Here is a 15,278-nt window from a genome sequence, read left to right on the forward strand (position 1 = left end):
TCCCAGCCCCACAGCTACCACTGTGGGAAAACACTGGAGCCTGGACTATCCTCCCTCCGGCACAAGCAGGCAGGGACAACATTAGGGACAGCTGCACTAGAACTATGGGGAGGTGAGGCTAGTCCTGCCCAGAAGGTTTTGGCCCAAATGCCTTACCCTTATCACAGTAACACTTACTGTTTTCTTGATTTTATTTGTCAATATAAAAATACTCAAATATTTACAACAAATAAATACGCGGGGACACAATAAGTTACACTGTTAGGAGCCCTCCTCCTAGGGCTGGGAGAGGATATGCAATATCCACAGCATGCCCACCCTCTCTCCTCTCCCCTCCTCCTCCCTCCCCCTCCCCCCACACAACCTTTCCCAGCCCAATAAGGGAGGACAAGTATAAAATACCACTGAACCCCAGGGCCAAGTGGGAGGCCCCTCCCACCCTTGCCCCAAACACACAGGAGAATCCATCTCCCTCCCCCCACCCTGAAAACATTCACAGCCCTAGGAGCAGGACCAGGCCCACCCCAGAGCTCTGGACTTCCCAAAAGGGGCACAGCACCCTGCCCAGCCCACCCCCATTATGTACATCACTGACCCCCACGGGGGACAGATGGGGGTAGGAGAGGCAAAGTGATACGACCCCTTCCCCTTCATAGCTCCAATGACTCACCAGGAGGACCCCAGGCCAAGGGAAGACTGGACAGAAAAAGGAAAACTACCTCATACGCACACACATACACACAGAGAAACAAGAAGACTAGGTCACACCCACATGCACACACCCACATACACATACACCTAGATACAAACACACCCACATCTCCAACTTCTGCCTGAAACGTTTTGGTGGCTGGGGTCCCATGTGTCCGTGATTCACAGCCCCTCACAGAGAGGAGGAAGATGCCTTCTGGGAGGCGGGTGCCCTGGTGAGCCACACCAAGTGGCAGTGCCCGTGCTGAGCGGAGCAGGTCCTCATGGCCGGGTGGGTGCGGGGCAGGGTCTGCCCCAGTCCGAGCCGGTGCCCGCGCCATGTCCCTGAGGTAGCTGGTGCCTGTGCAAAAACGGAGGAGCCGCGCGTCCCACGCTGCCCCTGTGAGGCGGTGGGGCCCCTCATACGGAGGACTCCTCGGGATTGGAGTCCGGCAGTGGCTGACGCTGCTGTAGCTTGCGCCTCAGTTCGTCAGCCAGCTCGGGCAGTGGGTGCCCCAGCCCACCGCGGTCCTCCCCTCCCAGCTGTAAGCGCACGTAGCCATTGGCATTTGAGTTCCGCCCACCCCCCAGGTGAAGCCGGGTCGGAGAAGGCAGGGGCTGGCCGGGGATGCCAGGAGGTGGAGAAGGGGGCCCGCCCCCGGGCTGGCACCGCGCGTGTCCAGGCACAATCTTGAGGGAGCCGTCCGAGTAGTAGTAGCCAACGGGATCCCAGAGCTTCTCGTCAGTCTCCGGGCCAGGCCTGAAGGGGGGACTGGTGGGCTCCTTGGGCAGCTCCAGGGGGTACACCAGGGTCCTCTCTGCCGCCTTGGCACCCTTCTCCAGCTCCTCCCGCAGCCGCCGGCGCAGCGACAGAACAAGCAGCAGCAGGACCAGACACACGGCCCCCAGGGCCACCACAGCCAGCCACACCAGCCCCAGGTTTTCCAAGGGCGCCCGAGCCTCCAGGGTCACCGATGGGCCGGCCACCACGGCCACCAGGTAGCCTTCAGCAGCCAGCCGCGCCCCCTGCTCCTCCGAAAAGCAATGGTAGGCGCCGGCGTGGCGGGGCTGGGCAGCCATCACGACCAGGGCCTGCAGGCGGGCGTCATAGAGGAAGGAGCCGGGCTGTTCCGCGGGGAGGTCCCGGCCCCCGAAGGTCCAGCGGGCGTGGGCCAAGTTGGAAGAGAGGCGGCAGGGCAGCACCAGGTCTGTGCCCGCCACCACGGTGATGTTTTTGGGTGTGAGCCTGACTGCAGTAGTAGAGAGAGAGTGAGCAGAGTTAGCACAGGAAACCCGGGGCCCATCCTACTGGGGAGAGGGAGAAAAAAGGCAGCTCACCTTTTTTATTGCCACGGTTACAAATGCTTGAGGTGTCCAAGACCGTCACATGCTGGATCAGCAAGGACCTGGTTGGGGAAACAGGATCCATGGGCACTAGGGCTCCGACCACCCCGGCTCCCACCCCGGTCCCAGCACGTGCCGAGCCCCACTCACCCCGAGGGGCCACCCACGGCCACACAGCGGCTGGTGTTGACGCTCCAGGCACAGTAGGGATCCCGAGCGAGGACGCAGTCGGCACAGGAGCGGTACTTTGCGCAGTCAGCCAGGGGCAGCTGGACCAGCTGAGAGCGGGAGCCCGCAAAGAGCAGTTTCTGCAAGAGAAGCGGGGTGCAGGAGGCTCAGCCGGGGGGTACATGGCCTGGGGGGCAGCTCCAACGGCTGCGTGGGAGCACGAGGGCAAAGGGGCCCGAGGAGGAAGGGTGCAGTGCTAAACTCTGAGGAGGGAAATCGAAGGACCGAAGAACACACCCAAGGCTTACTACAAGCCAGACACAATCCTAAGCACCTTAGAGACATGACCTTCTTAGACCGGAACAGTGGAAGTGCGAGGCTGAGGAATATAATCTCTCACACACACACGCTTCAGTGCAGTATAAATAGTGCAGGAAGCCTGTTTTCCGCTAGGCCCATCAGTCCTCACAATAGCACGGGCATAGCATAAGGTGTTTTCCTCTGTTTGAATGCTCACTGCCAATCTGTGTGTTTCTTCAACCACGGACTTTCTTTCCGCCATTATTCCACGTTCTGGGGAACAATCTGAGCCCCAACAGTTGGTCAAGGGCGAGCACGTGAAAGTTCACGGGAGTCACAAACCAGCCAGAAGGAAGGGTAGGTGCAAGCAGCACTTCAGGCAAACAGCAAAGGGGGTGGAGGGCCAGGACCGGGCTGGGCTGGACCTGGGGGGGGGGGGGCACAAAGACAGCCAGCAGCATGAGGGCAGCATGAGCCCCAGGGGCCCCGACCACCGCAGCACCATAGAGAAGAGGCTGTAGGTCACAGAGTCACAGCACAACCTCAAGGGGTCTGACGGAAGCGTGGTGAGCCACTGCCAAGGCCCAATTCTGGGAACACTGCCCCACGGGGACCTGGCTATATATAATGCCCGCGAGCCGCCAAGCAGAGATTCCGTTAGCGCGCTCGTTTCCTGGAACTCGCCCCAAGCTAAGCAAGGTGTGTTCTAGTGCCTCGCCAGCCCTGTCCTGGCCAAGCCAAAGATGGGGGAAGGTGTTGCGACAGTGGTGGATAGGGCCTGATTACTACCTTGCTCTGGGACAGGACCAAGCTTTCCACAGGCTCCTGGTCAAACACCTGCAGCTCCTCGATCAGGTGGACCCAGGGGCCCAGGCTCACGGCCTTGAGCAGCCAGCCATCTCCTGTGGGTGGTTGGGGAGGACAGGCATGAACGAGGGCATGGGGCCCCTGGGGCATCTCTAGATCTCCCCACCCCGACACACACAGGCCTTTACCCAGTTTCCAGCAGCCACACCCGCCTCCCCAGGTGCCTACCTGTGCCAATGAACAGCACCGTATAGGTGGCTGCGTCAAGCCCTGTGACCCGGTCAGCCACCAGATGGGTGAAGTTGGTGTCCTTCTTCACGAGCAGGGGCCGGCCCCACCGGGGCCCTACCTGCTCCTCCATCAGTGGGTGCTTCTTGATGAAGTTGAGGGTGTTGTCCGGCAGCTCCAGAGAACTGGTGTAGCCGTGGCGTCGGTGCCAGTTGTTGATGCACTGGGGAGTGGGGGCGGGGCGGGGGCAGGGGGGAAGGAGGGGAGAGCTGTCAGCATGGTGGAGAGCTACAGCGGCTGAGGGCAGGAGCCCATCCCCATCCCGGAGGACTCACTGAGCCAGGCCGTGGGCTGGGGACGGGGTCGGTATAGCGGCCCCACTTCTGGGCTTGCTCACGGTACTCCTTGTAGGGACCCTCAAATACCCTCTGGATCTCTTCCAGCTGGTACTCACAGACTGCTGACAAGTCCACATCGCCCCTGTCATAGCAAAGGAGGGAACCCAAGGGTGAGGTGTGGTGTCCACTTTACCCCACCTCATGGCATGGACCGGAAGGTAGCCCCCTCCCCACACACAAAGCAGTCGGGGCTGTGTGCAATGTCACGTTGGCTCTAACCTACCGCAGGAGCAAGGGCACTGCACACCTTCCCGGGGGGAGGGGGGACTTGGAGAGGGGCAGATGCCCAACATCCTCCTTGCCTTCTGGTCAGCGGACCACTTAAGCCTTTACCCAGTGGCCTGCATCCCCAACCATCCCTCCTGGGCAACCCCCCCCCCCCCCCGCCCCCCTGGGTTCCCAGCCAACTCACCATCGCGCCCGAAAAACCCCAAAGAAGGTGGTGTTGTGCCAAGAGGCATCTCGCAGGGTATGCAGGGCCTGCAGCTGATTGAAGTAGAGCTGCCAGTCCGGGGCCGAGCACACCAGCCTTGCCTTCAGGAACGTGGTCCACTTCCTCTGCAAGGTCCGCGCGCCCCCCATGTCCCCCTGGCAGATAGCAAGGGGACACTGCTGGGCAGGCCCGCTCAGCCACCAGGCCTCCCGGGGCTCCCCACTCACCACAGGATTCCGTACCTTGCAGACACGGGCCACCCGAGCCACCACCTGCTCTGCATAGCAGTCATACTCCACTGCCCGCTCGCTGAAGAAGAAGTAGACCTTGTCATCGTCCCCTGTGAAGCTGCCCACGCTCTCTGGGATGTAGGCAGAGCCTACAAAATGAGGTTCTATGGGAAGGGGAGGAGGGTTAGCAGGGCGGGTGCTGCAGGGCCTCTCACCCATGGCTCCCCCCGGGCCCCAAGCAAGCTCCTCGGGGCTCACCGTTGAGCCAGAAGGCCAGGTACTCTGTCTTCATGGAGTGGTGAGGCCCCATGTTGCGCAGGATAACTGGCTCTGTACCCAGGAAGTTGTTGAGCGTGGCCGAGTACAGCTCGCCATCTACGGAAGACAGCGGATCAGGCAGGCCAGAAGTGACATGAAACTTCATTCAGGCCACACAGATCCACAATGAGATGGCAGGCGGGGGGGTGGGGGTTGGGGTAGGATACTCCCCCAGCCTGCCGTGGGGACAGCCACTCACCCACAAGGAGGCCGGTGTGGCCCTTAGCTGGGTCATAGGGACACTTCCCCTTCCCATCCTCAAATTCTCCACGCTCCAAAGTGAAGGTGAGCATGTCCTAGGGGCAGGGAAGAGACAATGCGGAAGTGCCCGGGGTTGGGGGGGGGGTCCCAGAGTAGGGCGAGGATGGGGGCTGAGGGGAGAAAGCAGCACTCACGATGTAGGTGCACTTGGGCTGGAAGGCATAGGTCCCGCAGACGTACAGGTGGGATGTGTTGTAGGGCTGCAGGAAGCGGATGAAGTTGAAACATTCCGTCTGGGGGGAGAAAGGGGTTCACTCAGAGTTATGAGAACATGAGACATGGTTGACACAAGGACCCCTCCCTTTGTCTGGAACAAAGGGAGAGGGTGGAGGTGGGGGACAACAGCAGGCCTGGCCAACAGAATTATGGGGGGGTGGTTCTGGCTCTCCTGGCCGTATCCTGAGCACCCACCTGGTTACTCTTCCCTTTCTGGATGCACTCGGCCTTCTTCTCAGCAGGTGCTTCCCATGAGATCTGGGAAGGGGGTGGGGGGAGACATCAACATCCCAAGTAGCCACTGAGCACGTGCCCTGAGTATCTGCCACAGGCATGGCTCGGGGCAGCTACATGGCGACACCACAAGGGAGCGTAAACAGTTCCCATTGTCCGGGAGTTTATTTCAACAGAGAACAGAAGCCCCAGACTGCCGCAAAGCTGCAGAGGAGGGAAAGCAGCATGTCTGCTCTGCTAGAAGGGTGGGAATGGAAACTGGGCAAGATTTCCACAGGGAAGAACAGGGCTGAGGGGACAGCTTCATCAGGTTAAGCCCCTTTGGGTCCTGCCACTCTCCCCACACCTGTGTGCCTCCCACTCCCCCACCTCTCACCGCTCCTTGCAGCTCCAGAGCCTCCACACTGAAGGCAAACAGGGCCTCCCGGGCCCCCACGTACAGAAGCCCTGTCTGCTCAGTCAGGGTCAACGTCAGGAAGTCCTGGATGCCCGTTTGGGAGAACCGCCGGACTACTGCAGCCAACTCTGCAGGGCGAAGAAGCGGGGGTGGCGGGGAGACAAGAGAGGGAGTGAGCAGGGTGGTGAATGGGCAGAGGCCTTCCCGGGGCTCCAGGCATCCTCTTCCCCACAGTATCAGCCTTCCTCTGTACAGTGGTCTCCTGGGCCTAATCACCCCTGCTGCCCCGCATTACAGCTAGCACCCCACAAGCGGATGCCAGCTAAGCACCTTGACCGGCAATAAAGAGCCTTCTCTAATAGCCTTTTGGCTCTGACAGCTCCCTCCAAGCCTCCCTGGCCTTTCCCAGCCTGGGAGGCAGCAAATCTGGGCTGGTGAGGAGGAAGGAAGGATATCTCAGCCACAGCTTCCGGCCAGAGGAAGCCATCAGACTGATGGCCCTCACTCTCAGGGTCAACAGCACCTCTGGCTACAGAACTGGGCTCTTCCCCCTCCCTGCTTCCTCTGCTACTGCTTCCTTCTTTGCTGCCTGCTACCAGCTGCGTACACCAGGCTCCGGCCAGGCCCCAGTCCGGGATTTGGCACAGCAGAGAGTACTAAAGTTGAAGTTTTAAGCACTGCTTGCCTGAGGACACTCTTCAGTTCAGCGGGACCCAAATCCAGGCTGCCAGAGATCCAAACATGGCTGGCCACTGGGACAGGTGGGAATGAGGGAGACTGAACTGGGGCTGGAAGGCCAGGCCAGGGTGGTCAGGGGAACCAGAGGCCTGGGACCAGAGAAGGCACCGAAGCCCTGTTACTATTCACCACGCAAGGCACTATGACACTACGACACTATGACAGAGAATTCCTACATCAGCCCCCAAATAGCTGCTGACCTGTCCTCAGGGTCCCCCTAAACCAGCCTGAGCCTTTGGAGCCAGACACAGGCTGGCAAGGGAGGGCTTCATTAGCAGCAGAGTGGAGCCTGTGGGAGGTGAGCTCATCCCAGGTCCCCAGAGTGCACTGATGATACAAACACCTGACATCACCTCTTAATACAGGTGTGTGCGTGTGCAAAAGGCTATCAAAGGGCTGTCAGGTCTGCCGTCCCCCCATCACGAGCACGTGCGTAAACACATCCAGAGCCACCAGAGGGCACAAGTGTCAAGGTAGCAGAGGGGATGTATTATGGTTGATAAGGGGGCTCCTGGGGGCAAAAAGCTAGGAGGACTTTGGGGAGGGGGGTGATGACACTCTTTGCCTTATGCCTATCCGGGCTCTGTTTTCTCTCAGTGGGCTCTCAGTGCAAGTGCTAGTTCCAGAATTAAGGCATGGGGAGAATGATACAGAAGAGAAGGGTCTCTCTTCCTTGCATAACAGGGGCAGCCAAGTCCTAATCACCTGAAGAAGAGATATCCCAGGACTACCAGTTCTGGGTCCCTGGGGCCACTCACTCCCATTTCTTGGACAGCTGTGTCACCTGTAGGCTTTGAGCCCGAGAGCAGAATAAAGCTGGCATATCTAGAGGCAATTGCTCCTCTCCCTGCTGCAGTCCCTCCTGGCCTCCCCTCCCCACACTGGTCTTCCTCCTCAGGACTTCAGTCACTCACCCCCAGAAGATACGGTCTTCCGGGGCACCAGGTTCCACCACATCTCAGCCCCAATGCCCAGGCCACACAGCCCCACTGCCAGCAGCCAGACAGCCCAGTGTGGGGCCATGGCAAATGCCTCTAAGCTCCAGGCCAGCTGCCCTGCAGGGGGAAAAGAAAGGGTCAGAATCACAGCCAGAGAAAACAGACCGGAAGGGGGCCCACACAAGCCCAAGCCGGGAGGCACTGACAGGACATATGACCTGATCAGCCTCCCCAGGAGCCTCCTGGGTTCCCTCCTTACCCAATCCTTGAAGCTGAGACTTGGTTCCCCCCAACACCTGGCCTCAGCCCCCACAGATTCCAAAGGAGGTGGGAACCCCAGAGGGGAGGGGAGGAGCTGAGTCAGCTGGAGGGTTGGACACTCCAAGAAACCTTTTCTGGCCTCCAGGCCCTCACCCACTCCCTCCCAACAGGAAGTTGTTTAAGAAATTAAAAGGGGACTCCTTCCCCCACATTCAGGCCTGACAGATTTGAGGATTTCTTAAAATAACCTCTGGGAGCAGGACCTGCCCCCACTCGGGCTCCGGCCAGCCCCAAGATCTTTTGGCACGCAAACCCCTTGGCTGGGTAAAGGGGCATACAGTGGGTGGGCGGTTGCAGAAGCCCCCCTCCCCCAACCCCTCCCCTGCTCCGGGAGGGGACCTGATGGAGCCAGCCCTGCGGGGGGTCCCGGCCCCAGCCTCTCCCCTCCCCCCAGACAATAGTCAGGCAGAGCCCCAAACCCTGATTCCAAATCATCAGGGCCGAAGTGGGGCCGGGAGCCGAAGGGGCCCAGCTTCCCGAGGCCCCTTTGTTGCTCAAGACGGGAGGCAGGAAGTGGGTGGGATGGGCGTGGAAATGACCAGGGCCTCATCCTGTTCCTTGCACAGCCTCCTAGGAGACACTAGCCCTCACGCTTTGGGGCGGCGGGACAACAGAGCCGGCTCCGGTCTAATCAGGGATCGATCCCGGCGAAGCTCTCAGGAGGGGGTGGGGGGGGGAGTAGAGGGGCGGGTGGGGAGCGCGAGGGGTTCCTCTCCGACCGCCGGGGACGCCCGGTGCAGGGCCGGCGCCTGCTGCGCTCCCCCGCCCCCCGGGTCTGACGAACCTTCCCAACTCAGGGATTGCGCCCTGGGACCCCGGCCTGGGCAAGCCACCTACATTAATTGCCAGTGCCCCAGCCCTCCAGTGCCGGGCACAGAGACACAGAAGCTGGGGACCTGCTCACCCCAAAACAAAGGGTCCCCGCCAAGATCTCGTCCTTGGTCACCCACTCACCCCAGATTCTCCCCTCCCCCAGCTCCCGGGATTTGAATGCAAACAAAGCGGAGGCGCAGGGAGCGTGGCGAGCCTGGCCGGCGGACGCCCCCTGTCGGCCCAGTATCCCAGCACTAGAAGGGCGGGCGGGGGGGGGCTAGGCACACGTTCACCCCTCCCTCCTCCGTCCCCCCAACACACCCCCAGCCCTCCCTCTGCCCCTTACCCAAGGCTCGGGCCGGACCCCACGGCGCGCTCCGAGAATCGGCCAGCACGGCGATGCCCCCACCCCCAGCTCCTCTCAGGGCGGGGAAGCAGGAGCAGCCGGTGGGGTGGGGGCTGGAGGAGCGCGGGGCCCAAGCGGTGCGCCCCCCTACCCTAGCCCACCGCGAGCCGCCGGGCGCGAACGGCGCTTCCGCGGCTGCAGGGCGGGCGCTTCCGTCAGGGGCTGGGCGGCCAGGCTTGGGTCGGGAGCTTGGCTTTCCAGGACAACCCGCCTCCCCAGCGGAGCGGTCGGGCGGGCGGGGGGCCGCGGCAGGGAAATCCGATCCCACAACATCGGCCTCAGTCCAAGCCCGCCCCAAACTTTCCGTCGGCGGTGGGGGAGCCGGGGGCAGTTCGGGGGCCTGGGAGAGGATGCTGGCCGCCGACCCGACAGCACAGGGGACCCCCGCTCCGCGTAGCCCCGCTCTCCTAGACCAGTGCGCGCCTCGGGACGCTATGGCTGCGGGCACTGCTTGCCCGGGTCCCGAGCCCCCGCCGGCCAGCCCGCGGGGAGCGCAGGAAGAATCTCGGACCGCCTGCTGTCCCCGCCGCTAGCCCTCCGTGCGCCCCCAGACCCTGTCCCTCGCGCATGCGGCGGCTCCTGCGCGAGTCGGGGGACAAAGCAGCGGCCCCGTAGCCCTGGTGCTCCCGCCCCGCGCAAGCCTGGCCTCACTCACCTCTTCTTTACGGCTTGAATCCCTGGGCGCCGCCCTCGCGTTCGGCTCGGATCACGGTCCGCCCCTACCCGCGCGCCTCCGCCCGCCTGCGCGCGCCCGCCCGCCCTCCTCCGCTGTCCCCTCTGCCACCGCCCCTCGGTCCCGGTTCTCCTCGGTGCCCCTGGGCTCGGGCTCCCCGCGCCACCGCGCCGGGCGCCGGGTCTTTCACCAGCGCTGCCGCCGCTCTCCGCCCCCTCCCCCCTGACGTCAGGCGGGGTGGGGGGGTGTCGAGCGGAGGCCGGGGGCGGGACGCGAGGTCCGGCCCAGGAGGGGGCTGCGACCCGCCGCGACCCGCCGGCCCGCCCCCCCCACCCCCCGCTCCGCGCCGGCTCCCCGCCCGCGGACTCGGACCCCTGCCCCTCCCCGCGCCCTGCCGCCCCGCGCCTCGGAGTCGCGGTCTACGCCACAAGTGAGGGGAGGTGGGGCGAGGGAGGGACTCCGGGCATTGCCTTGGGGGGATCGGACTCACCCGGTCTTTCCGAAGTGTCCCCCAAGGCTGGGCGGCTGGGCGGCTGGGCTCGGGAATGGGGCCGAGGAGCTCCCAGCAGTTACTGGAACCAACGCGGGCAAGCCCCTTCGGGGCGAGTATCCGAGGGAGGGGTGCCGGGGAAATCGAGGCTCCTTTTTGGGGCAGACCAGAATGGGTCTTTTGGCCCGAAATTCTGCTTCGTTTCTTGGCCCCAACACCAGCTGGCCCCCGCAGTCAGACTGGAACGGGTCTTACCAACCAGTTAGACCCACTAATCTCCGGAGAGTCTGCTCCTTGTTTTTCACGCTCCACACAGAGGGACAGCAGCGCCCTTGCCCAGCTAGCTCCCCGGGAAGACAGCCCTCCGGGAGACTCCTGTTGCACAGAGCCTGCCCCCAAGAAACTAGTCCTTCTGATGCCAGAAGGCTGAGTAACAAGTGACATGAGCCCTAATGTTCAGATGAAAGCAGCTGAGGGGAAGGCGCGCTGGAGAGCTACCACCTTTAAGAACCGCCTGCCTCCGCCCACAGCAGCTCCTAGAAGTCACTTGTAGCTCTGGCCTGCTCCGCTGGTGTGGTGCTGGCGTGGACCTTGCCAGCTGGTCCTCAGAGCTGGACAAGTGGACAAACCCCAGGGAAGCCGCCCCATCGGCACCCAGACACAGATGCCTCCTCTTGGCTAGGGGCAAAGGACAGAGGTAAAGACACTGGAGCCCCAAGGCTTTGGTGGGGACTTTAAGCGGGCGCAGTCCTGGAGGAGAGGAACACTGGAGGGCCGCGTCAGCAAATCTGCATTATAAATCAGTCCCGACAGGAGCTTTTGTTCTGAGTTAAAACTTGGCATCTAAAAATGGAGACCAGAAGAGTAGTGGAGATAATTGGGAAAAGCAGCCCAGTTTGGATTCAGTAACAATTGGGTCTTTGCTGGTACACATAAAGGGCCCTTCTCCTGCACTGGCCAAAGCCATATTTCCCAGCTCCTTTCCACTAGGCAAAAAAAAAAAAAAAAAAAAAAGCCATGGTCTTGGAGATGCTGGAGATAGAGGGCAAGCCTTAACAGTTAGCATGGGGTGGGCAGGGAAGGCTCTGCCTCTGCTGGCTGGGAGGGAGTTGGGGGTGACGCCTCCTCCAGGTTAGACCCTGAGTCTTTTTTTGAGTGGAGGTGAACTGATATGCAGATAGCACTCATATCTGTTCTGTGCTTTACACTTAGCCACCTGCCTTCACATACATTTCCTCACATCATCCACCCTGACCACCGTTCAAACGGCAGGTATCCTTGTCTCTGATTTTGGAGATAAAAATGAGTCTCAGAAGGATGAAGCAACCTGCTCAAAGTAACGTAGATACTTAGCAAGGTCAGGATGTTAAATCAGGTCTTGGGACTCCCAGTCCTGTCTTTCCACCAAGTCAGAGTGCATCTGGACAACCTTTAAGCCCGAAACAGCTCGTTTCCTGCTGTTTTTCCTCACCTCTGCTCCCACCCCCACCAGGCAGAGCTCCACCTGCAAGACGCCCCAGTGGAAAGTTTCAAAAGGTGGTTTGGTTTCACTGGCAGGGACAGTCTTCTGTACGTTATGGCAGGCTTCTCTGTTCCTGCTAGCAGACTCGGGGAGCCCTTCCCTCCCCAATGCTCCTCAAAGATAAGGCTGCAGCTCCCCACCCCACTCCCCTTTTCTACCTTCACTCATTTCCTGCTGTTAATTTCCAGCACTGGCCTTTTCCATGGGTGGGTGGGCAGAGGATAAAGTTTCCTGCATGACTACTTGCTCATGATTCATACTTTTTAATAAAAGTACAACCGGTCAAAAATGAACATTCCTGGGTTTTAAATTAAGAAAAAAAAAAAAAAAGAAGGAAAGTCTCTTGTACCTGTCATGTCTCCCTAGGGCCTGTCTGGCATATTCTATTTAAAGTACCCATGCTTCAAGCCTTAGGCCCTGACAGGCCCTCTTGCTCATCTGCTTGTGGCCAAGTCAAGGAAAGCCCACATATGCTAAATGCCTTCTGAGTTTCTCCAAGGATCCACTGGCAGCTCAGCTCAGACTCAGCTCAGTCCCTACAGATGGGTCCAGGAGTCTTGCCTGAAAGTCAACCTCCCAGTCCCTCCCCCACACACTGGTCATGTGCCATGGTGTCCCTCACTTGAGCTCCTTACCACTAGCTCTTGCAAGGCAGCTTTCAGACCAGAGTGGAGCCCAGGGTTCACACTGGGGTTCTCCAGTGAGCACTTCCTGGCCCACTTCCAAAGGATCTGAGAGCTGTTGTTAGCTCACAGAGGGGGAAATGAGAAAGCCTGGGTCAGCCACCCTTCAGGGATCTTTTGGAGGGCTGGGGACTGAGGTGAGTGGGGACATAGGAAAAGGACTTCCTCTACTTCCTCCTAGAAGAGAGTTATCAAAGCTGTCCACCTGGGAAGCCTTTCCCTTCCCAGCCCCTCTCTGCCACCATCACCAAAAGGAAGCCGGAAAACATCCGTCATCACAGCCCCGGATGCTGCGTTTCCAGGGCCTTCAATCAGGATATCCCTCAGCCTTTTCCCAGGGGATTAAGGATCTGGAAAGGGCAAGTGGTGAAGTCGCCAGCAGCACTGTGGAATTCTTGGCCTGGAGGAGACTGAGTCTCTAACTGGTCCCAGACTGGTTTTAGAAGATCTGGTCAGCCTCCAGCCAGTTCCAGTGAGGGCCCATTACATGTCCCAGGGGATATGGGACGCCCTTGGGTGACCTTGAAGCATACCCCTCTGCTCAGGTTACCGCTAGATCTCTGGAGGGACTGAGTAGTCACCAACACCTTTTTTCTCCTTGGTATCTGTTTTCCCCTTGGGGACAAGTGTGTTTGGGGAACAGGGGAGGAGGGCTCAGTGCTCAAGGACCAGGACTGGGGAGAAAGGCCCCGGGTATCTGTGCTGATAGACAGCATGATCTCTTTCTCAGAGCCAGGTAGGGGCAGCTTCGAGAATTGGAAACTCCCCAGTTCAGCCTCTTAGGCCTTTCCCTCTCTGCCCTTGGCAGTGAGAACAAAGAGGGGAAATTTCAAAGGTGATTTCCAGGTTTCCAGAGCAAACCGAAGAGCTGAGGATTAGCTGTCAGGATGTACAGTGTCAGAAGCAGCCTGGAGGGACACGAAGGAGGCTGCCTCACCAGAGCCTTCACTTTTATCAGACCATCTCAGGCCTACCTGATGCTGCTCGGGCCTCCGTGGTGCCCCGGCCAGGGGGCCCTGTGATGTGGCCAGGAACAGAAACCAGAACTCTCGGTCAAGTCACCTGGGCATCCAAGTCACCCTGGCCAAGGACTTCTTCCACCTGTCACTTGGCAAAGGGAGCATGGCAGGGCGACGACCGGTATGGCACGCAGACGCTCGGCTGTGTGCTCAGGCCCTCTGAATTATAGATGCCCCAGGTCCCAGCCTGGGTGAGGGAGGCAGCTGTGTCTAAAACAGCCCCAGGGGGGCACCTGGGTGGCTCAGTAGGTTAAGCATCCAACTCTTTTTTTTTTTTTTTTTAATTTTTATTTATTTATTTGACAGAGATCACAAGTAGGCAGAGAGGCAGACAGAGAGAGGGGAAGGGAAGCAGGCTCCCCGCTGAGCAGAGAGCCCGATGCGGGGCTCGATCCCAGGACCCCGAGATCATGACCCGAGCTGAAGGCAGAGGCCCAACCCACTGAGCCACCCAGGCGCCCCAAGCATCCAACTCTTGATCTTGGCTCAGGTCTTGATCTCAGGGTCATGAGTTCAAGCCCTGAGTTGGGCTCCACGCTGGATGTGGAGCCTACTTAAGTAAAACAAAACAAGCAAACAAATAAATAAGACAGGCCCAGGAAGTGATGGGCTACCCTTCAGGTCTGCAAATTGAGCCACTTGCCCTGAAGGTCCTTTATGTGGGGGGAGTCTTTCTCCTAGTTAGCCTGCCCTGCCCCTGTGGCATAAAAGAAAAAGGGAAAGGGGCACATCAACAGAGAAAGTCGTAAGCACCAGCCATGGTGAAGCTGTCGGCACACGCTCAGCTTGAGCTGATGAATGGGCACGGGCCAGGGGTGTAGGGGTGATCCTCTGCTATTTCCATGTCTTATGGACCCTGCAAAACCCTCTCCCAACCTGATGCTAAAATGGATTCTTGGGGTTGGAGGAGTAGACAGAGAATGAGCATACCCAAGGATCTCGCCGGCTTGCTCAGGGCCCATTTGCTTCTCAAGGGGGGGGTGGGTCAAAGACATCCAGCACTTCCTTAAGAATCAGAGCAAGGGTAAGGCTGAGGGAAAGCAACAGCAGTATCCAGCTTGTCTTTTGGCCCCTACCATCCATCTCCCATTCCCCACTTCTAAGTCTGTGGAGTTGATTTCAGAACTCAACAATAAACTGAATTAAGTGTAATTACACTCCTGACCCACCAGCTCAGTCTGTGGACTGTCCCTGGAGAGGGCAGTGAGTAAGGGGTGGGGGGGGGATTTGGTCCCAGACCAGGTCCAAACCCATGCTCCCTAGCCCTCCTGCCTGTGTGTTTCTGACAGGAATAACTTCCCCCAGGATTTACAAACAGCCTTCTGGGACAGGGGGAGGAGCCTAAAAGGACCAGTCACATGACTGTCAGAGGTGGGAACTCAGCGCAGTCCCAGTGGAGAGATGTCAGGAAACTGGACCCTGGGCAAGAGCCCTCAGGACAGGGATTGAAGGAAATTTTCTAAACCACCGATGCTGAAATAAGACTTTAGTGTGCACAAAGAAAGCTCACATTAGTGACAGAGGGAGGAAGGACGGTGGGGAGGGCCCAGGAGGCCCTGGGAAACCAGAGAGTGGAGACAAAGGCCTTGGGGCAGAGGAGACAGCTGGGAGGGAAGGAGGGCTGAGGGGTGGGCCAGGCAAGGAGACATAT

General features: G+C 59.7%; 1 protein-coding gene across 3 annotated transcripts; it reads right to left on the bottom strand.

Annotated features, from left to right (window-relative positions):
• Positions 1 to 777: 777 nt before the first annotated feature.
• Positions 778 to 9,936, bottom strand: LOC111155865 (semaphorin 4C). 3 transcript variants are annotated; one of them, XM_022516303.1, is made up of 15 exons: positions 9,896 to 9,936; positions 7,677 to 7,817; positions 6,004 to 6,152; positions 5,589 to 5,651; positions 5,312 to 5,410; positions 5,116 to 5,212; positions 4,857 to 4,973; positions 4,611 to 4,762; positions 4,348 to 4,523; positions 3,873 to 4,017; positions 3,538 to 3,760; positions 3,292 to 3,404; positions 2,185 to 2,342; positions 2,029 to 2,096; positions 778 to 1,940 (listed from the first exon to the last, which is right to left on the bottom strand). In XM_022516303.1, the coding sequence occupies exons 2-15, from the start codon at positions 7,783 to 7,785 to the stop codon at positions 1,111 to 1,113; spliced, it is 2,499 nt and encodes an 832-aa protein (XP_022372011.1). In that variant the 5' UTR covers positions 7,786 to 7,817; positions 9,896 to 9,936; the 3' UTR covers positions 778 to 1,110. The 3 variants fall into 3 exon arrangements, with proteins under 3 accessions (XP_022372011.1, XP_022372012.1, XP_022372010.1); XM_022516304.1 differs by lacking the exon at positions 9,896 to 9,936 and adding an exon at positions 7,960 to 8,292; XM_022516302.1 differs by lacking the exon at positions 9,896 to 9,936 and having other exon boundaries at positions 7,677 to 8,292.
• Positions 9,937 to 15,278: the final 5,342 nt, after the last annotated feature.

Source organism: Enhydra lutris, unplaced genomic scaffold (assembly GCF_002288905.1).
Source record: "Enhydra lutris kenyoni isolate GAN:26980312 unplaced genomic scaffold, ASM228890v2 scaffoldscaffold44, whole genome shotgun sequence".
NCBI lineage: Eukaryota > Metazoa > Chordata > Mammalia > Carnivora > Mustelidae > Enhydra > Enhydra lutris.

Coding starts and splice junctions, on each gene's coding strand:
- LOC111155865 (XM_022516303.1), bottom strand. CDS start 7,785: ATGGCCCCACACTGGGCTGTCTGGCTGCTGGCAGTGGGGCTGTGTGGC. Junction 4,524..4,610: donor GGGTGGCCCGTGTCTGCAAG/GTACGGAATCCT, acceptor GCTATCTGCCAG/GGGGACATGGGGGGCGCGCG. Junction 2,343..3,291: donor TGGTCCTGTCCCAGAGCAAG/GTAGTAATCAGG, acceptor CTTCTCTTGCAG/AAACTGCTCTTTGCGGGCTC.